Source organism: Marmota monax, unplaced genomic scaffold (assembly GCF_021218885.2).
Source record: "Marmota monax isolate L192 unplaced genomic scaffold, Marmota_monax_Labrador192_F-V1.1 WCK01_AAM20220418_F8-fsc00020, whole genome shotgun sequence".
Taxonomy (NCBI): domain Eukaryota; kingdom Metazoa; phylum Chordata; class Mammalia; order Rodentia; family Sciuridae; genus Marmota; species Marmota monax.
This window is the reverse complement of record NW_026692912.1, coordinates 7,429,713-7,451,045: the sequence shown is the minus strand read 5'-3', so window position 1 is coordinate 7,451,045 and position 21,333 is coordinate 7,429,713. Positions and strand designations below refer to the sequence as shown.

The 21,333-nt window shown below is 38.3% G+C and overlaps 2 protein-coding genes across 2 annotated transcripts in view; one reads left to right on the top strand and one right to left on the bottom strand.

Annotated features, from left to right (window-relative positions):
* Slc31a1 (solute carrier family 31 member 1) overlaps window positions 1–2,898 on the bottom strand; it is a 33,289-nt gene extending 30,391 nt beyond the window's left edge. The window contains exon 1 of the mRNA XM_046451403.2: window positions 2,741–2,898. The gene's annotated coding sequence lies outside the window, so the exon portion shown is untranslated. The remainder of the gene's footprint in view (window positions 1–2,740) is intronic.
* A 145-nt stretch (window positions 2,899–3,043) lies between these two features.
* Fkbp15 (FKBP prolyl isomerase family member 15) overlaps window positions 3,044–21,333 on the top strand; it is a 56,026-nt gene continuing 37,736 nt past the window's right edge. Inside the window, exons 1-8 of the mRNA XM_046451401.2 lie at window positions 3,044–3,207; window positions 9,888–10,003; window positions 11,885–11,969; window positions 12,619–12,688; window positions 17,176–17,250; window positions 17,570–17,668; window positions 20,032–20,181; window positions 21,057–21,125. Coding sequence (XP_046307357.1) covers window positions 3,155–3,207; window positions 9,888–10,003; window positions 11,885–11,969; window positions 12,619–12,688; window positions 17,176–17,250; window positions 17,570–17,668; window positions 20,032–20,181; window positions 21,057–21,125 — 717 coding nt within the window. The 5' untranslated portion in view covers window positions 3,044–3,154. The remainder of the gene's footprint in view (window positions 3,208–9,887; window positions 10,004–11,884; window positions 11,970–12,618; window positions 12,689–17,175; window positions 17,251–17,569; window positions 17,669–20,031; window positions 20,182–21,056; window positions 21,126–21,333) is intronic.

The window sequence follows — 21,333 nt, the reverse complement described above, 5'->3', positions numbered from 1 at the left end:
GAACTCTTTGAGGACAAAACAATGATTTACTTAACTTTCTTACCCTACACAACACCCAGCACAGTCCTCCACACACAACAGGCTTTCAGATGATATTTCTTGAATTTTATTCTGACATTCTTCTGCTTTCAGTGATGGAAGGAACAGAACACTATACCAATATCAAACTTATTCAATTCAAATCCCTATATCACATCTATAATTTAATTTAGCTCTAACTTCATTAATTTTAAAATACATTCACCAGCACAGGTCAATATTTGTATACTTGTATATAAAATTATCTGTTGCAAAATTACTGGTAATTTGAAAGGAATTATTAAAATTGCTGCTTCCCAGTCAATTTTCAGGAGATCAACACATTTTATGAATACACTGAAAAACTGTATACTTAAGCAAAATAAAATAAACACAAATACTTAATTTAAATTTGAGATCAGGGTTGTGTCTTACTTATCTTTGTGCCCCAGTGACACTCAGTAGATATGTGAAAGGAGATCCATTCCAAAGTGTTTTTGGAGCCTGGCCCAAGCTCAGAGTGAGTTAGAAGAGGTTGGGACAGAAGGCCAGGTTTCCCGTTTCTTTGTCTAATACTATCAATCTGGAGATACTCTAATTCAGAAAGACACTTGCTTTTCAGGTACACCCAATCCTGCAAATTTGAGTGTGGGACTGTGGAATACTTGCCACCATCTTTCTATTTCTCATACTGCCAATGAAAAAAATCAGCACCTGTGTCCCCACAATGGTAATCTGGGCGTTCATGTTTGTGGTGTCCCAATCACCAAAAAGGTTGATTTTTAGGATTCCCAAATATCAAAAAAGGCTGCTTAAAACATCCTGGAGAAAAACATCTCCATCCAAGAATGCAAGATAAGAGCTCAAGAGAATCAAAGATGAGCTTGGCATATTTTAAAAGCACTGTTTAAACTGGGCCCTAAAGCATATCCCTATAATCCTAGCTACTTGGGAGGTTGAGGCAGAAGAATCCCAAGTTCAAGGGCAGCTTTAGTAATCTAGTGAGAAACTGTTTCAAAACAAAAAATGAAAAGGGTTAAAAATATGGCTCAGTAGAAGAGCAACCCGGGTTCAATCCCTGTACCAATGAAAAACAAAACAAAACAAAACAACACTACTCTAGTGCTGAGTGACATATACTAGGGAGAAGGAGCTAGAAAAGAGCTAAGGTTCATTTCTGCCCCCAGAGGTAGCCAAGTTCATTTATCCAGTTCATTCCCCCCACCCAGAGGTAGCCAAGTTCACATTCTATTCAGAGCTACTACAACAGGTTCCAGTTCTAATGCTTAGATTCCACTTGCATCACTACTTTAACACTGTTAGCCTTCACTGCTTTAACCATCTTAAACTATAAAATAAACATAAGAAACAGCAAACAGCACTATCCTCAGTTAAATAGAGAAATAATTTACTTACAAAAATTATAGTTACATATAATATTTCTAGCTATCCTATTCCCCCCCTTTCCCTCCCCTAGAGTTTCAGACAATATAGTACAATCACCTTCAATTAACAAAAGAGAGTAAGCAATCCAGATAGTCACAGCCAATACAGCATTTTTATCTCTCTGGAAGCTACCTATACAAGGCAAGAGTCATGGCTGGATTCTATAGGTCACACGGGAAAAGCAATCTAAGTAAATTAAGGAATACAGGAACAAGGAGAAATTTCATTATTCAAACCAATAAAGAATTAATGAGAACTCATTATGGGCAAGAAGGCTTACAATTTAGTAATATGCAAACTATAATAAGAAGCACAACCAGGGAAGTGCCAAAAGGTACCAAGTTCTCTCAGAGTAAGCTACCAATCATTTCACTTTAATGCTAAGAGATTAAAACATTCAGGTAAGGGACCAACCCGACTGAGAGGGAAGACTGAGTGAAACAACTCCAGTGAGACCTGTGGAAATGGATACTACACTGGGATACTATCTGCTTATCCACAGCTTGATTAAGCCAGAGCTACCCCAAGATTGTTCCAAGAATTATACCAGGTTAACCAAAGAAATATTTATGTAAGACACAGAGGGTGGAAACTGGAGGCAGAAAAGTTGGCATAAACTGATGTTGATTTAGGATTGTTGCAAGAAGACTCAGCAAAACCAGGGACTTTAATGTTCCCAAAGTTTTCTCCTTTTCGTCACCCACTCCTAGAATATCCTAGTTTTTCTGCACCTTATTTGCGGGTACTCTGGAAAGGGGTATCCCTCCTTCCCTGCTCCCTGGCATATGCCACACAGTCCAGTGATGACCACTTTATATGGGCACACAGTGTTTAAGGGCTATTAGGTTCATGTTCACTCATTAGCTCTCTGAATCCTGAATGGAAGGATCAGGAATCCAGTCCCAGCCTGCCCTTTACTCTGCGTGACCTCGGACTAGTCACCCAAGTTCATTCGTTTCCTTAATTGCAAATTCTGGGATTATGAGGGGACCTGAATTGGACTCAATGACCTTTGAGGTTTAAAAGCTTCTTGACAAGTTGGTATACAAGGAACTGGACACACTGCCCATTGCATAGAGGGGAAACTGAGGCACCGAGCACCCTGCCTAAGGTCACTCCAGCTATGTCACTGTAGGAGCCAGGCCAAGACTCAGATCTCTAGCCCGGGGATCTTTCTCCTTCCGCCGAGCAGAGAAGAGCGGCGGAGGGTCCTTGCCCCGGAGGGAGAAGGACAGTGGCCATGCCAGGATTGTGAGAAGCAGCGGGGAGGCCTTACCTTGCCAGGTCGAGTCCCGCCACAGACGCTTCGCTCTCAGAGCCTGAGTTCGTCACCGACTCAGGACTTCTCAGAAGCCCCTACTACTTCTGCCCGGCTCGACGTGTCCACCACTGCCACAGAGGCCGCGGGTTCCCGCCCCTGCCCCGCCCCTAGGCTCGCTGACCAATCCTCGTGCAGAACTTCGGAACCCCGCCCCCTTTGCGGGCAGGAGAGGCCTCACGTCGTGCGGGCGAGAAGCCCTCATTTGCCTTTGCTCCACCCTTTCCAGAATCCAGTCTCCTCGCCGCAGAGCAACCGGGCGAGTTTGCCCTGCCGGAAAAAAGCGCGCCACCGCGGCATTTTACGACGTCGGCGGTGACAGGCCCTGGGAACATCCGGCTTTCTCCCCACCGCCTGGAGAAGGCGAACGCGATGTTCGGTGCCGGGGATGAGGACGACACCGACTTCCTCTCGCCTAGTGGCGGGTGAGTGACTGAGAAGCACGGGCCATAAGGCATGGCTGACAGAGACCGGCGGATGGTTGGAGGGGTCGATCTCTTCTCAGGCCTCTTTCCAACTTCCGGGTCCAGACCCCGACCGCATTCCGGTGCTTACACTCCTCAGAATCTTGGGCAGGGCTCGCAAGTGCGAGGAGTCTGTGGATCTGGGTTCTGGAGCTGGCATCTCCCTTGACACGCAGTATGACTCCAGGGTTCCCCTTCTGTTCCCTGGGTCAAAATTTCTCTGAAGTGGGGTGATTGCTGATGAGTCTGCCTGCCTCCGAGTTTTTAGAGGAGTCAGCTGGGGCCACACGAGAGTTTCTCTTCTAAAACCATGGATGAGGCGGTGACACTTTAGAACCAGGACTGGTGGGTCGGCCCCAGCATTCTTCAAGGCCTAGATCGGATGTCACCTTTTTGGTACTTTCCCTCTCCCATCACCCCGGGCAGAATAAAATACTTTCTATTCCTCATTCGTCCGACCAGGCTTGTATTTGCATGCGAACCTAGTAGATTATAAACCCTGGTAGGACAGGGACAGCTTATATTGTTCGTTTTAACTAGAGCTCAGCACGGGACCTTGCACATAGTAAATGATCAGTGAGTGTCTTTTGAATAATAGCTGTGAAATTGCACTCTGTAAACCGTGAAGTTTAAAACCATTGTGAGAGGCTGCGGTTGTTAACCCCTGTCCTCAAACATTATGTATACCATCGTCATTTTCAATAATTAGTTTAGGGTTTTCGTTTGTATTGGGTTAGTGTGTTTTCTCTTGTGTTGTATTAAGACGCCTTGACTGCCAGTCTCTGATGTTTGCATAGCCTTTCTTTGACCATCTTCATTACAAATGTTGTGCATCCTGAAGAATGATGAGCACATTAACATATGCCCCTTGTTCTACTAAATGGGAAGAGGTTACAGAGATGATTAAGTTGCTGTACCGACCCTCAAGTTGCTGTTGCAGAGTTTAACACATAAATAACCATAAGATGACTGACTATCTTTTGGACTCTTTGTGGACACCCACTGACTAGTAATGTATTACCTATCATTCTTTTTTATATATACCTTTATTTTATTTATTTAGTCTTATGTGGTGCTGAGGTTTGAACCCAGGGCTTTGCACATGCTAGGTGAGCACTCTACTACTGAACCACAGCCCTGCACTCTACTGCTGAACCACAGCCCCAGCCCCTCTTTTTTTTTGACTCACTACTTTGTTTGACCCCTGCTGTCATTTTAGATGGCCTGCATCCACTTAATTCCATTTTGAGTAATTTCAGATGCTCAGTTACTTTAAATTGTGCTTTGGTTCCTTTCTTCCCTATCTGACTCAGAACATTCACTAAAATCACCATGCAGTCCAGTTTCCCTGCTGCTGTTGGTTGTGTAGTTAGCCTTTTGAATTAATATATTTTTATACGAACCTAGTTTGTGGGTGGCTGTATATTAGACATTTTCAAAGCATACTGTAAATTCACATTCTCCACTATGCAAAAGTATCTGGAAAAGTCTGCAAAGGAATGTTCATACTCCCAGCTCTCATGAGTCAAGCAGTCCACTGCTGATTGAAAATTACAAGAGTAGACATGATGGTCATGTGCCCTTTTCTGGATTCCTGGCCCAAGATAAGTTCTTGGTGATTCGACTATTCTGCTTTCCTGTATGGGCTTATCATGAACCTGAGACACTCAATTCTAGGCACATGATTATGCTCCTAGACACATATATCAGCTAATTTAATGATAAGAAACTTATTAAGAAAGTTAATCTGATAATTTATTTTTGTTCCTAGCAACAACCAGGAAAATAAAATAAAATTTAAGATTGAGAATAGGGCTGGGCATGGTGGCACACACCTACCAGTGACTTGGGAGGTTGAGGCAGGAGGATCACAAGTTCTAGACTAACTTAGCAAGACCCTAAGTAACTTAGCAAGACTGTCTTAAAATAAAAGATAAAAAGGCTGGGAATGTAGCTCTATCATAGAGTACCTCTGGGTTCCTTCCCCAGTATCAAAAAGAAGAGAAAAAATTTGAGACTAGGGAAAGGTTCATCAGCATTCTCTGATTTAGCTATTCCTCCTTTAGTTTCTCTAAGGAAGTAGAACATATGACAATGAACACTGCTTTTCAGTTCCCTTTTTATAACTGATTTACTGCAAATATACTTGTTCATTTAAGTTTCAGGTCTATTTACTTAACTATCTGACTTGATTCTATTTAGGACATTCAAACCTATTAGAAGTAGGAATATTAGTGCCAAGGATGACCATCTAGATGACTGATAATCTCTTTTTTAAGTTTCTGGGCCTCTTAAAGTACATGATTAAGCTAGAAAGAGTAATCAGGAGATATGGTTTTTTTTGTTTTTTGTTTTTTGTCTTAGCCCTTTCTCCACCACTATGACTTTGAAAATAAGGAAGTATGTGTGATTGCCTATTAATTGAATAATAGTTGGTTCAGCTAATATAATTGGGAATAAAATGCAGTTCCTACCCCTAAGAAATTTCATTTTAGTAGTAGAATAAAATCAATGTAGTAATAATAATCACAAAGCTGTTTTTGTTTTGTTTTTGAGATAGGGTCTCACTATGTTGCCCCAGCTGAAACCTCTGGGCTCAAGTGATCCTCCTGTCTCAGCCTCCCAAGTAGCTGGAATTATAGGCATGAGCCACCATACCTGGCTTTTTTCAAAGCTTCTTTAAGGAATACATTTGTTTTATATTTTATTAGAGATATGTGTAGGCAAATCTGATTAGCATTAGTAATGATAAATCATTCCTTTTAGGAATGTGACTTAAGTCAAGTCACCATTCTTGTCCCTGCATACCCTAATTTATTAAATAATGAGGTTTGCCTCAGATGATCCTTTGAGATTTTTCCTAGTTCTATTGTTTTGTATTTATGCTAATGTCAATTTATACTTAGAGATTTGTGCATCAATCAAGCCTTCTCTGTTCTGTATGATAATATCTGATTGAATTGGCATTTTGAGGTAGAAGGATATGTGTTTACAAGTATATAAAACATTGTGTGTTTATTTAGTGCCAGGTACTGTACCAAGGAATACATAAACACACATTATCATATTTAGTCATTGTTGCCTATGAGGTAGTTTTAACAGTTATACCCATTTTACAGATGGGAACAGCTCAGAGAGATAAGTTGCCTAAGGTGGCACTGTTATTAATGGAGCCTGGCTTGAAATCAGGCAGGTGTATTTCACCAGATCTGCCCATGTGATATTATCATTATTGTATAAGTAGATGTTTGATGTCACAATTCATTAAAGAAGTACTTTACTAACAAAAAGAATCCCTGTTTATTAAAATATTGATATAGCATAAATGATGTATTTTTGTTTTAAAGAGAATAGCAAACAAATATGAAACTAAGGTGAGGTAAGGACCTTGGCAACTAAAGCACTGGCTAACTTTTATTTTTAAAATATTAACACCATAATGACTTTTTTATCAATTATTAACATAGATAATCAAGTCTAGAATTAGCAAGCCCATTCTTTCTAACATGGTCAGGTAGATTGTGTACACTTGAGAACATCTTACAAGTAGAAAAATATAGTAAGTCTCAGAAACTATCTTCCTAAGAATGTATATAGTCCATTTTTAAAATAGTAATAGTAAATGAAATTAATCTGTAAGCTAATTAGTTTGACTTGGCCGTTATATTGATTTTACAATCATCATTTGACTGGCTTTTAAGATATTTATGGAAACACAGTTTACCTGTGACACATCTGTCTTGCCTTTGAAAAAGAAGAATATGTAGACCATAAACTCCTTGAAAACAGAATCCAGTTTTCAATGAAGATTATATAAAATAGAAAGGTGAGTTGTAAAAAAAAATCCAGTTTTGCTCACCGATGTATTCCTACAACATTTCTTTCTTTTTTTTTTTGTACTGGGGATTGAAGCCAGGGATGCTTTACTTTTTTTTTTTTTTTTTAGGCAAGGTCTTGCTAGGTTGCGTAGAGCCTCACTAAGTTGCTGAGGCTGGCCTTGAACTTGCAATCCTTATGCCTCAGCCTCCTGAGTTGCTAGGGTTACAAATGTGTATCACCATTCATATTCTCTCTCTCTCTCTCTCACTTATTCTTTCTCTCTCCCTCCCTCTCTCCTCTCTCCCTCTCTTTGTGGTGCAGATGCTCTACTGCTGAACTACATCCCCAGCCTAATATGTATTTCTGGCATGAATGAAGTATAGAGAATTGTGGGAGCTTCCAGGAGGATCATCTAACCTAGATTAGGGGCATCTTCCAGGGGAAAAGAGGAACAGGAAGAAAGTTTCAGATAGAGAGATCACCATGTCCAAAGGCTGGAGATTAAAAGGATCTTGCCTTGGGGGTTTGGCTTAGTGGTACAATGCTTACCTAGCATTTGTGAGGTTCTGGGTGTGATCCCAGTACCACCCAAAATATATTTTGTTTCATATTGAGAAACTAAAAGTTTCTTGGGGTAGGTATAGCACACAGGTGGAGATAAGAAATGATCAGGTGGGAAGCTGAGAAATAAGAAGAGGTGAGGCCTTAACAGCCTTGTAAAACTGTCTTGTGGAGTTTGGGTTTTATCTTGGTAATATTGAGGTGTCATTGAGGGTTTTCAGGAGGAAGGAGACTTGGTCAAATTTGGTTTTTAGAAAGATCATTGTGGGTGCAGTGGTGATAATGGATAAGAAGCGATAAAACCAAGGCAGAGAGGTGACTCAAGAGGTGTTGCAGAAAATGAAGCTTGCTACCTGTGATGTTGGCCTGAATAGAAAAGTGGCAGTGAGGATGGGGAACAGTGAATGGCTTTAAGAAGCATTTGGGAAATAAAATCAAACGGAGTTGGAGATTGGGCATGACCATGACCATTGGGCAGAAAAAATCAAAGATTATGGTCAGGTTTTCATTTTGGTTGGGGATGTTTACAGAAAAGCGTTAACATACCAGGCCAGAGATTATAATACTTAGAAAGTCCTGCTTACAAAGTTGGTACTTGTCTGGATATCTGGGAATTTCCTGGTAACAATTCCTCATACTGATATGAAGTGTTAATAAAGTGGTAAGAGTGTCCCACTGTGCCTAAACTTTTGTACAAATAATATGATTTATACTGAACATCTGCTTTTGTTCTGTGAATCTGGAGTTTTGGTACATGCTAGGCAGAGGTTGTCTGTATGATTTGACCCCAATAAAAATCTTGGGCATTGAGTCTTTAATAAGCTTCCTTTATAGATCATCCTTTACACCGTTGTTGTAACTCATTGCTGGAGTTAAGTCTTGTGTCACTTCACTTACCGAGGGAAGATTTTTAGAAGCTTGTGCCAGATTTCCTCTGGACTTCGACACCTGTACCTTTTACTTTTTCTGATTTCTCTGTTTTTTTTTTTTTTTTGGTGCTGGGGATCAGGGGTACTTTACCACTGAACTAAGTCCCCAGCTCTATTTATTTTTTGAGACAGGCTCTCATTAAGTTGTTTAGGGCCTTGCTAAGTGGCTGAGGCTGGTTTCACATTTGTGATCCTTCTACCTCAGCCTCCAGAGTCATTGGGATTACAGGCATGTGCCACCATGCCTGGCCACTGTGTATCCTTTCAATGTATAGATATTAGTCATGAGTTGAGCTATATGCCAAGTCAAGTGAGTCCTAGTGAATCGTTGAACCCACAATGGTCTTGGGGCCCAAGAGGAAGAATAGGTTTTTTGGGGCAATGGAGATGGGAGGACATGAGCTCTGGGCTGGACTTGTATCTGGGTTGCTTGTGGTATATCTGTGTTTTCCAATTCTCAGGAGCAAATTCTGGACTGGGGATACAGATTTGAGCTTATCAGCATTAGGATAGCCTTTGATACCAAGGTAAATAAAAGAGATTCCCAAGGGAGAGAGTTTAAAACCTTGGGGACATAGACATTTAAAGAACAGACAAAGGAACAGGTGGCAAGAAAGTTAAATGAGAGTCAGAGCCATGGGAAGAAAACAAGAGAGGGATCCCATTAGCATTTATTGATGTCTTATTAGGACCTCTCCTTCCTTCCATTCCTGTAGGTATCTCCAAAGAAGTGATGGGAAGAGATTGTTTGTAGAACAAATTAGTGGACTGTATAAAAAGGTAGCATGAGGTCAAATAAGATAAGCACTGATAAACTGCATTTGATAATTTGAGGCTGTCAGTGAGTGACCTTAGTAAGATCTGTTTCTGTAGAAATTGGAGATATAAGATACCTGAAAGAGATGAACAAAGAATGGTCCTCCATGCTAGATGGAATGATAGGAGAGATTATGTCTGCTGGTGAGTTTGTATTACAGTTTCATTACATCTTATCAACTAGATAAAAGAGGAGGGGGAGTAATTAGTAGAGTGACAAGAAATTATGTTTTTTTGCTTGAGCAAGAATTTACAGTTCAAATAAACACAGCAGCTGGACTAATTTCAGTTTTTAGATGGAGAAACTGGGGCACAAGGAGAAGAAACAAACCCAAGTCTTATGGATGGACAGGGTCAGCTGATGTTTTCTGAGTACAATTACACTTGATTACAGCTGCAACTTCCAATATTGAATGGTTGGGAGGTATTTGTTCAGGTTGGAGGTGAGCAGCTTTAATAATGACTCCAAGTTTGGGATATGTCAAATGAAATTTCATTTTTATTTTCTACTAACAGTGCCAGACTGGCCTCTCTTTTTGGACTGGATCAGGTTTCTGCTGGCCATGGAAATGAATTCTTCCAGTATACAGCTCCAAAGCAGCCTAAGAAAGGCCCGGGAACAGCAGCAATAGGTAAGTTAAGAGGCATTTTCATTAACAGGTTAGAGTCATAAGCAGCCTTGCAAAAGCCACTTGCCTGGTGGTTCATCCTTGACCTTCTGGCTAAGCCACTCTACTGATGGATGCATCTTTAAACTCTGGGATTCTGAGTTCCAGTGGCTAGATAGTGTGCTCTTTGTTGGGAACTAGTGGAGAAGGTCAGTGGCAAGCTCTTCTGTCCCATATGCACACCACCCCATGTGCATGCCGCCCTCCAAAACTGCACAAGGCACTCTGGTAGGCACTGTTCAGTTTTTCAGTGAGAAAGAAGAACTGCTTGACACTTCTTGCACTTGAGTGGGTTAGCTGTGTGCTGACTGAATTTTTCCTAACTAGATGGTGACAAGCATTGCAGTAAGTCCTATTCTTTTATCAGGATGGACACAGGAAGCATTTGTTGAATGCACATCTGCTGGACGAAAGGAGAGAACTGGGGACTAATATTTCTAAGATGTCTGTTATGTGTCTGGCCTCAGGTGCTTTACATAGGTTGTCTTATTTCATTCTTGCAGCGATTCTGTGAAGTAGGTGACATAACCAGATTATAGAGGCTCAAAGAGGTTTAGGAATTTGATCAAGGTCAGTACTTAGTAAGTGACAAGAGTTGAAATTTGAACCCTGATCTAACTAACTCAGTAGCTTTTATTCCTTCCTTTACACTTTGCTGTCTTTGTATAAGAACCCAAGTAGGAATAAGGGATTGATAGTAATAATCCTAAGTAGAGCAAATGGTTAGGGACATTGAATGAAACACTTGTTGAATGAAGATTAAAGAAAGTATTGAGTGCCTTTTACATGTTAAGTACTATGCTGACGTAAAAATGTGGATGTGTAACCGATGTGATTCTGCAACTTGTATTTGGGGCAAAAATGGGAGTTCATAACCCACTTGAATCAAATGTATGAAAGATGATATGTCATGAGCTTTGTAATGTTTTGAACAACCAATTAAAAAAAAAAAGTACTATGCTGGCACTGAAGATATTTATCAGGGTGTTTAGAGTTGAGTTGCGACAATAGATCCCATATGTATGGCCCATGTAAAAGTAAGGAACAAACTATTTTGTTTTCTTTACTCTGTACTTTCTACTCACTCACAGCATCTGTCTATGATGCTAATTGTGTGCAGGGTTTTCCCCATACACTGAGAAATTTTCTGACTGACACCAACTCTTTAGTTATGTGGTTTAAACCCAGGGCATGGTTCATGCTAAGCACTGGCTCTACCACTGAGCTGCATCCCCAGCCACAATTTCCAATTTTAGAACATAAATGTTACTCTATAGCACTTTGTGAAGTTAAGTAATGGGTATGATTTAAATCACCCCAAATTTCCTACCCCAGAAGGAAGAAAAAGGGAAACAACTTAGTTTTTTTTTTTTATTTAATTAATTTATTATTTTTGTGTTACTGGGGATTGAACCCAGGGCACTGTATATGCTAGGCAAGTACTCCACCACTAAGCTACATCCAAAACCTGAGAAATATCTATTTTTATATATCATAGCTGTCAAAATATTTGATGGAGAAAATCAAGTAGAGGCAATAGGACCATGCTTGCTAGACAGTGCTTCTGCTGTGCAGCTCAAAGACTTGTTTGTGGTTTGTGGCTTGGGAGTTGGAGTCATGAGTTCTACTCCAAGGCTTGTTGCTGTCTTTGTGGAAGGCACTTAAATGCTTACAGCCTTTTGCCTCACCCCGAGACTGGGTCATGGGATTACCTTGTGGATCAAATGAGGATATGAATGCATTATAACACTAACTGGGTATAAAGAAGAATTTTAAAGCTAGTTTAATGGTTAAAATCAGTTTCAAGCAAGAAATGATTGACAACTTCGTTTTGTTCATCTTCAGGAAATCAGGCAACACCAAAAACAGCACCAACCACAGCGGGCACTTCCACAGTACTGGTTGCAACAGCAGTCCATGCATATCGATAGTAAGTAGCTGAGAAGAGAAATTCTCTTAAGTTTGGTGGAGGAGAGGGGACTACAATTAAGCTCTGCTGTCTTTTCTCAGAAAGCCTCTATTCATTGCAAACTACTTACTCAGCCCTTCCACAGACTAAGTATCAGTAACACTTTTAACATTTCAGTTGGAGATTTCTGACCATAAAACATACAGAGCCATTATTTCATCTCTTGTCTTTAAGAAATGCTCATAGGGGCTGGGGATGTGGCTCAAGCGGTAGCGCGCTTGCCTGGCATGCATGCGGCCCGGGTTCGATCCTCAGCACCACATACAAACAAAGATGTTGTGTCCGCCAAAAACTAAATAAATAAATAAATTCATTCTCTCTCTCTCTCTTTAAAAAAAAAAAAAAAAAAAAGAAATGCTCATAACCAATAACTGCCTTTTCAAGTTCTCAGAGAAAGCCACTGCACTGAGATATCATGAATAATAGATATTTAAAGAGTAAAGAAGTTATGTTAGGGCTTTAAATTATAAACTGCCCACCTCTGTCCCTTCCTAAAGGTTGAATGACTAGACTCCCCCTTTTAGATGACTGAGTGAAAGTTGGTTCTGTATAGTTCAGAAGAGTATTAATATCTCTTGTTTTTTTTTTTTTTTATTGTTTACTTCAATAGCACAAATGGTCAGTATGTAAAGCAGGGCAAATTTGGTGCTGCAGTCCTGGGGAACCACACAGCCAGAGAGGTAAGAACACTATACGTCTCATGCATATTCAAGTGCTTCAAATAATACCAGTGAGCTGATTTTTTTTTTTTTTTAAATCTGGGAGCAGACATGTCCAAGTGTCTCATGTGTCAGAATGATTGCTGAATTTGAATGTAAGCGTATAATATTAGGATATAACAAATGAACATAGTTTGCTTGCTGTTATGAGTTAAAACAGGTTCAACCACTCAAAAGCTTTACTGTAGACATCTTTGTGAAATGGTCCTAGCTTAAGAATTTGGAGGGTTTTAGAGTAAACTATTATCACGGACATCCTTTTGTTGTGTACTGAACTTTATAATATTGCTTCAAGCAGCATATCTTTATGCTTTTGTTAATGACCAATGTTTATCTTTTGAAAATTTGAAAACAAGATTGGGCAGTTGCTCACAGTATAATAGTAGTTTGGGTCAAAAAGCAGAAGTAGCTACAAGCCCTGAGACTCATTTTTTTGTATGGGTTGAATCTGTCTATAAAAACTACTCCAGAAGATTTTGAACATTGTTGAGATAAATATAGGAAATTATAGAATTTCAGAGGTCCAGAGAACATGGACTCCATGTTCCTCAGAGACTTTCAGGCAAGGAGATAAAATTACTTGTCCAGGGTCACTAATGTAATGGATAACATTGTCTTACAAACAAACAAAAAACTTAATTGTGCAAAACTTGAAACTCATTAAAAAAGTAGATCTTGGATATTGAACTCCAAGGTAATTATTATTAATAGTTATTAGTCTTTTTTGTTTATCTATAACCACATGCTCTCCTCTTTTTCCCACTCAGATTATTTTGAACAAATATCAACAAACAATTTTAGCTGCAAATACTTTAGTATATATCACTGAAAGATGAGCTATTTAAAAATAAAACTATTATGCCATTATCATGCCTTAAAAAAAAAAGCAGACAATAATTTCTCAGTCTCATTCCCTGCTAGTTAGTGTACAAATTTCCTCTCTCTGCTTTTTTAAAAAAATAATTTGTTGAATCTGGATCTAATAAGGTTATACATTGCAATTGGTTGCTGTATCCCTTAAATAGTTTATAATCCCATCAGGAGGAAATAATGATCATTTCTCATTTTGTTATATTACCAGCCATCAGTGATTATTATCTAGATCTGTCAATTCATTAGGAGGTGCCATTTGGATTTCAAAAATGTAGTGGGACTTCACTATACCTTATCACCAGATAGGATATAGCGGATCTCTGCAACAAGTACAAAGAAGTACATGAATTGCAAAAATTGTACTTCAGAATTCATTGGAGTACTATGAAAATGTTGAAGCCTAGATGAACTAAAATTTCAGAAAAGGAAGAGCCAATGAGATAACTCTGTTTCTTTGCCTTGAGATTTTTGCAAGTTTTAGGTGTAGATTAGGTAGTAGGCATGGAGAAAAGAGAAATTGGAAAAATTAGAGGATTTCCAAACACCAGATTGTTTTTTTCTTTCATGGGACATTTGCAAAGTACTGGGATGGTGTAGAAGTCCAGGGGCTGAACCAGAAATATAGAGGGAAACTTTTGAGTCTTGTAGTTTTGTAGGAAATAAACTCTGTGCGCTCTCTCTCTCTCTCTCTCTCTCTCTCTCTCTCTCTCTTTCTTTATCTCTCTCTGTATCTCATTCCTTGGTATCCATGGGGGATTTGTTCTAGGACCCCCCCCCCCCTGCAGATACCAAAATCTGCATGATCAAATTCCCTATTGTCTTAGGACTGTATTTGGATTTAACCTGTGAATATTCTCCTATAGTATACATACTTTAAACCATCACGAGCTTATTTACAACACTTAATATAATGTAAATGCAAAATAAATAGTTATTATATTGTTTAGATAATATGATTTTAAAAGTCTGTACGTGTTCAGTGTGGACAAAATTTTTTCACCAAATATTTTTAATCTACATTCTGTTAAATCCATGGATATAGAACCGACAGATACTGAGAGCCAACTGTATTTGTATGTTAATGTATCTATATCTATCTATATGCATATAAAATAGAATTTGCTATTTAACTATATTAAGTACATAATTCAGTGGCATTAATTCTACTCACAATATTGAGCAACCATCACCACTATCTCTTTCCAATTTTTCCTAATCCCCAACAGAAACTTAAACCATTAAGCAATAACTCTATCTCCATTTCCCTCATTCCTCCATAATTTCTGATCTACATCCTATTTCTATGAATTTGCCTTATACCTTATGTAAGTGGAATCATACAATATTTGTTCTTTTGTGATTGACTTCTTTCATTTAGCACAATATCCTCAAGGTTCATCCACATTGCAGTATGTGTCAGTACATCATTCCTTTTCATGGCTGAATAATGTATCAGTTGAGGAACACTGGATTATCTCTGTCTTTGGCTATTGTGAATAATGGGGCAATGAATATTGACACACAAGTACATGTTTGAGTTCCTATTTTCAGTTCTTTTGGGTATATAAACATATTTCAGAGATATTGAGGGTTTGAAGGTTTGGTTCCAGAGCACTACAATAGAGCAAATGACTCAATAAAGTGAGTCACATGAGGGTTTTCTGTTGTTGTTGTTGCTGTTGTTTGTTCAATTCTTATTAAGGTTATGCTCACACTATACTGTAATCTATTAAGTATGCAATAACATTATGTCTAGAAAATGTTCATACCTTAACTAAAAATACTAAAATAGCTAATGATCTTCTGAGCCTTTAGCAAGTCGTAATTTTTTTGCTGGTGGAGAATTTTCCCTCAGTGTTGTTGACTGCTGACTGGTCAGGGTGGTAGCTGTTGAAAGTTGTGATGGTTATGGCAATTTCTTAAAATAAGACAGTGAAGCTTTCTTTTATGAAAGAATTCTGTAAATTGCAAAGCTGTTTGATAATATTTTATCCACAGAACTTCTTTAAAAATTGAGGTTAGTCTTCTCAAACCTGGTTGCTGTCTTATCAGCTGAGGTTATATAATCTAAATCCTTTGTTTTCATTTGAACAAGGGTAGAGTCCATCTAAAGAAGCCTCTTTCTTTTTCTTTTCTTTTTTTTTTTTTTTTGGTACCTAAGATTGAACATGGGGCACTCGGCCAATGAGCCACATCCCCAGCCCTTTTTGTGTTTTATTTAGATAGGGTCTCATTGAATTGCTTAGCACTTCGTTTTTGCTGAGGCTGGTTTTAAACTTGTGATCCTCCTGCCTCAGACTCCTGAGCTGCTGGGTTTACAGGCCGGTGCCACTGCGCCCAGCAGAAGCCTCTTCCTTTGCTCATTCATAGGAAACAGTTCTCATCTGTTAAAAGTTTTATCATGAGATTATAGCAACTCAGTCACATTGTCAGGCTATACTGTAATTCTTACTATTTGCACCACATTTGCAATTACTTCCTTGACTAAAGTCTGGAACTTCTCAAAGTCATTCCTGCATGCAGTGGAGAGTTATAGTTTCTCTACATCCTTGCCAATATCTTGTTATTTATTTTTTATTTTTGCCATTCTAGTAGGTGCAAAGTAGTATTTTATTGTGCATTAAATTATTATTGTTTTTTAATGCTGGGGATTGAGCCCAGGGCCTCGTACATGCTAAATGCATACTCTACCCATGAACTATACCCCCAACCCCTATGTAGAAATCTGTATCCAAAAAAATACCCTTTAAAAATAAAGACAAGATAAGTTTTCCAACAAAAGCTAAGTGAATTTGTTGTCCACAGATTTGTATTATAAGAAACATTAAAGGAAGCTGTGTAGGTTGAAAGAAATGAATGTCTGTGCACTCCAGATGACATGGGGAATGTTCACAGAAGCACTCTTCACAGAAGCTTCTGACTGGAAGCGACTTAAAATGAAACAGGAGAAAGGATGAATATATTATGGTATATTCATAAAAGAGAATGCTACATGACAATAAAAGAGAGCCAAGGTCTGGTACAAGAAGTAACAAGGCTTAATCTTAACTTGTGAGCAGAAGCAGCAAGACAAGAGTACACTCTAGAATCCCATTCATATGTGTTTAAGAATAGCAAAATTAATCAGTGATAGAAGTCAGAGTAGTGGTTACTTCAGGGTAGGGATTATTAAGAGGAAGTGTCATAATGGCACTTCTAGGATATTGGAAATATTTTCTCCCCCACCCCAATCCGATTGGTCATCACATGGGCATATATATGTGTAAAAATTCATTGAGTTGTACATTTAAGATTTGTACAATTTACTATTATGTTTTAAGCAATCAGTCACTTACCTCTTAGTCATTCCTTGTATGAATGAAAACACCAACAAAGATTCTTTATTATAGTTAAAGAGTAAGGCCAAAATGAGAAGATATAAACTGACTAATGAGAAGATATAATTTAAAATCTAAACCTTTAAGAGATGAACAGAGTTTTGAGTTTTGTAGGTATATAAGGCGTATTATGTATTATGTTTTATATTGCTTGTTAACTTCTGTTTTCTTTTTTCTGCCCATTTTGCTTAAATACAGTATAAGATTCTTCTTTATATCAGTCAGCAACAACCAGTTACTGTTGCTAGAATTCATCTGAACTTTGAGCTAATGGTAAGACATCCCCCATACTGGAATCCTTAGCTCCTTTGGGATAGGTTTGCAGGAAGGATGAGTGTGGGTACCTGGTAGAAATTAGATCCACTGCTTTAGCCCTGAACATCCGTAACAGACCCTTTCAGAAAGGTCTCTTGGCTTCCTTCTGGAATGGGGGCTGAGGAATGGTGGATGGAGGGTGGGAAGGAAGAAGAAAGGTCCCTGATTCCTCCCTTTGGGTTTATCTAAGTTGAATCCTTCTCTATGAGTTTATGCAGTCAGACTTTCCTACCATGCAGCTTGTGGTTGAATTATCTTAATATTTCTCATTTCCCAGGTTCGCCCCAATAACTATAGCACCTTTTATGATGACCAGCGACAAAACTGGTCCATCATGTTTGAGTCGGAAAAGGCTGCTGTGGAGTTCAATAAACAGGTGATATTATATTACTCTTTCCTGTGCAAAGCCAGAGTGTTAGTTTGGGGTCTGCCTTAATTCTAGGTTCACATATGTAAACCTGTAACTGCTGTCTTGCTAGTGACAAGCATAAGAAACCCACTAAAATTGTCACTTCAGCTTATTGTATTTTAGGAAAATCATAGCAATACTTACTGAAATTGCCTGATGAGTCTTTTTAAGATAAAAAAAAAGGCTAAATATGTAAGCTTACTTAATTAAAACATTTTTGCTACATAAATTATCTTAAGGAATAAATACAAATCTTAAACAATGTTTTGTTATTGCATATTCATCATAGAAAATGTAGAAAAGCATTTAAAAAAATCATTCATAATCTCACTACCCTAAGTAACTACTATTAACATTATGTCGTTTCCTCTTTATATATGCCTAATATACATAGTAGATGTACTTCTTTAAGAGTTCCATATTTTGCTTATTTTATTTAGCAGTATGTAAAGTATCATTTCCCACCTCATGAAAAAATTGTTTAGAAACATTATTGAAGCTGCAAAATATGGATATTGTCTGCATATGGTTTAAATGTGTCCGTCCCTCCAGAAAACATATATTGAAACTTAACCACCAAAGTGATGGTATTAGGAGGCGGGGCCTTTAGGAAGTGGGATCTTTGGGAGGTGACCAGGTTATGAGAGCTCTGTAGTCATGAATGGGATTAATGTTCTTGTTACAGAGGCTGCGGTGATCTGCCTCCTCCTTCTGAATCAAGATACTGTCTTAGGCAATTTGGGCTACTATAACAAAGTACCATAGACTGGATGGCTTTATGAACAGAAGAAAATTATTTCTAATGACTGTGGAGGCTGGAAGTACAAGATCAGGGTCTCAATATGGTTGGGTTCTGGTGGGCCCTTTTCTGAGTTGCAATTTGCTGTAAAAAGGGGAGTTTTTTGGAGTCTCTTGCCCATTTTTTTCCTCTTATTTCTTTCTTTCTTTTTCTTTTTTTGGAGGTACTAGAGTTTGGGGATTGAACTCTGGGGCATTCTACCATTGAGCTACATCCTCAGCCCTTTTTATTTTGAGACAGGGTCTCATTAAGTTGCTGAGCCTAGCCTCATACTTGTGATCCTCCTGCCTCAGTCTTTGGGATTACGGGTGTGTGCCACCCCATTTGGCTCTGGACTCTCTTTCATAATGGCTCTTAACCCATTTATAAGGGCTCTAATTTCATGACTTAATCACCTTCTGAAGGTCCCATCTCCTAATACTGTTACATTGGGGGTTAGGATTTCAACAAATGAATTTTGGGAGGACACAGACGTTTAGTACATACTAGATGCTTCTGAATTTACTTCACCATTTCCTTGCTTTTAGGAAGTTAGATTGTTTTTAGCCTCTGAAATAAATCTATAATGTATTGTGAACATTTCTAAAATATAAGTCTGTATCCTCTTTTTCCCTCCATATTTCCAGAAGTGAATTATTGGGTCAAAACGACAAATTATTTTCAAATTCTGAACACACTCTGACACAGTGTTTCTCAGAAAGATTGTACTATTTCACATCCATCCCAGTTCTTTATGTCTTCAGTAGCATTTAGAATGATCTTTTTTCTTTTTTGTCTTAGTCACTTAATAGAGGATGATATCCTATCATTTTAGTTAGCATTTGTCTGATTGCAATAATGAAACTTTTTAAAAGAAAATGAGTAGCAAGTTTATAATGTGTGATATATTAAAACATTGACTATAGAATAATTATTCACAAAGATGTGTCTGACTTCTCTGTTTAAGATTTATGCTAAGATAATACAGCCAAGCCTGTAAGTGGTGATGATTTGAGTTCTGGGAATACAACTTTGTTTTGTCTTTAGAAGTGCCTTTTGAAATTATTTAGAAACTCCCCTTTCTTTCATAGGTTCCTAATGCTGACATAGTAAATCAGTATAGTAATCACAACTAATGTTTATAGAGTACTTACTGTCATTTTCCGGGTGTGCTGCCAAGTACCCTACTTGTAACTCATTTCATTTTCATAACCATCCTATAAGTAGGCAAAGCTTTTTTTCTTTATTCTACAAAGGGTACTTTGGGCACATGGGGATTAAGTTATTTTGCCACAGCAGAGTTAAGAACTGACAGTACCTGGATTTGTAAGGTAATTGCTTAGGCACTTTGATTTTTGAAGAGATTACTGACTTTGGAATGCCATATTCTTAGGCATTTTGATTCCTGGCAAGATTACTGACTTTGGAATGGCTTACTTCTAAACATGCTAGTGGATGCAGCTGCTTGGAAAGAGAATTGGCAATAACGATTTAAATGAATACTTTATTGAGTTTAAACCAAACTCATGCTGCTATGATTTTTGTCTTGAAGGTGGGCATTGCCAAGTGCAATAGCACCTCTTCCTTGGATGCAGTGCTCACTCAGGACCTCATTGTGGCAGAGGGCCCTGCTGTGGAAGTTGGAGATTCTTTAGAAGTGGCTTATACTGGCTGGCTCTTTCAGAATCATGTGCTGGGCCAGGTAAGAGAATGTACCCTGCAAATTCTTTAGTAACTTAGGTAGTATGAGAGCTATTCATGTGGAAGGTATTAGTACTGTGAATTGCTAATACCTTCCACAAAAAGAAATCTTTCAGGAGCCCTGCTTTAGTCACTATAGCTGCTTTGGGGGCACATTCATGAAATGATGTATAAAATCTGCTCAGTGCCACTTTCTTCTACACAGGTCCGTACAAACCAGTTTCTCAAGTATTATTTTTGCCAGTTGTTCATGTGTGTCTTGTCCTCCCACACAAGTTTTAAGTTGAATGTGTTCTTATGGGATTAGGTCTTACTTTTTAGACCCTCCTCATAGTTTTTCTTACAGCAGATAGAGTAAATATGTTGGGCTTGTATTTTAATATTGTGAAGCCATCAAAAGCAATGTGATATAACAAAGATCTTTGGATCATCACTTTATTACTTTAAAAATATGAACACAAGTTCCAGTTTTATCCTAATTTGACCTCAAATTATTGAAGCTCTTAATTCCTTTTTTCTTTTGTGAATGGAGGCTCACGAGCTACTTATTCTATTTACCCAGCAGGATTGGCATCAACATCAAATGAGATAATTTATTTGAAAATGCTTTATGGATGAAAGATGCTTAAATACATGGTGATAGAAATGTATTTTTTTTCCTAATCTGGGATATCATTATCATTGAGATACTGATTATGATAATGCCCTTTAGCCATTATGTGGTCCCATCTTTTCAGATTCTTTAAGAATCTGAAAATATTCCAGTTTTATTTGACATTCCCTATTCAGAAAGTACTGATATGGTAGTTGAATGTCTTAATGATTGTTATTATTTTTTGAAATTAGCTGACCTCATTTGCTGTAATTAAATTGCAGGTTTTTGACTCTACTTCTAACAAAGATAAGTTGCTTCGCCTGAAATTAGGATCAGGAAAAGTCATCAAGGTAAAGGCCTAACTATATTTTGGAATTCATAATAAATTTTGTGGCATTCTGACCTGGATATATCTTTTGAGGGTATGAAAACACTTGGTTGAATAGCAGGCAGGCACAAAGTTGTTATGTGATCTGCATCCTGGAGATTTTTACCTCTGAGACTCTATATTGAAGATGGATACATTTGTTTTCTGTAACTCCTACCCTTTCTTTCTCA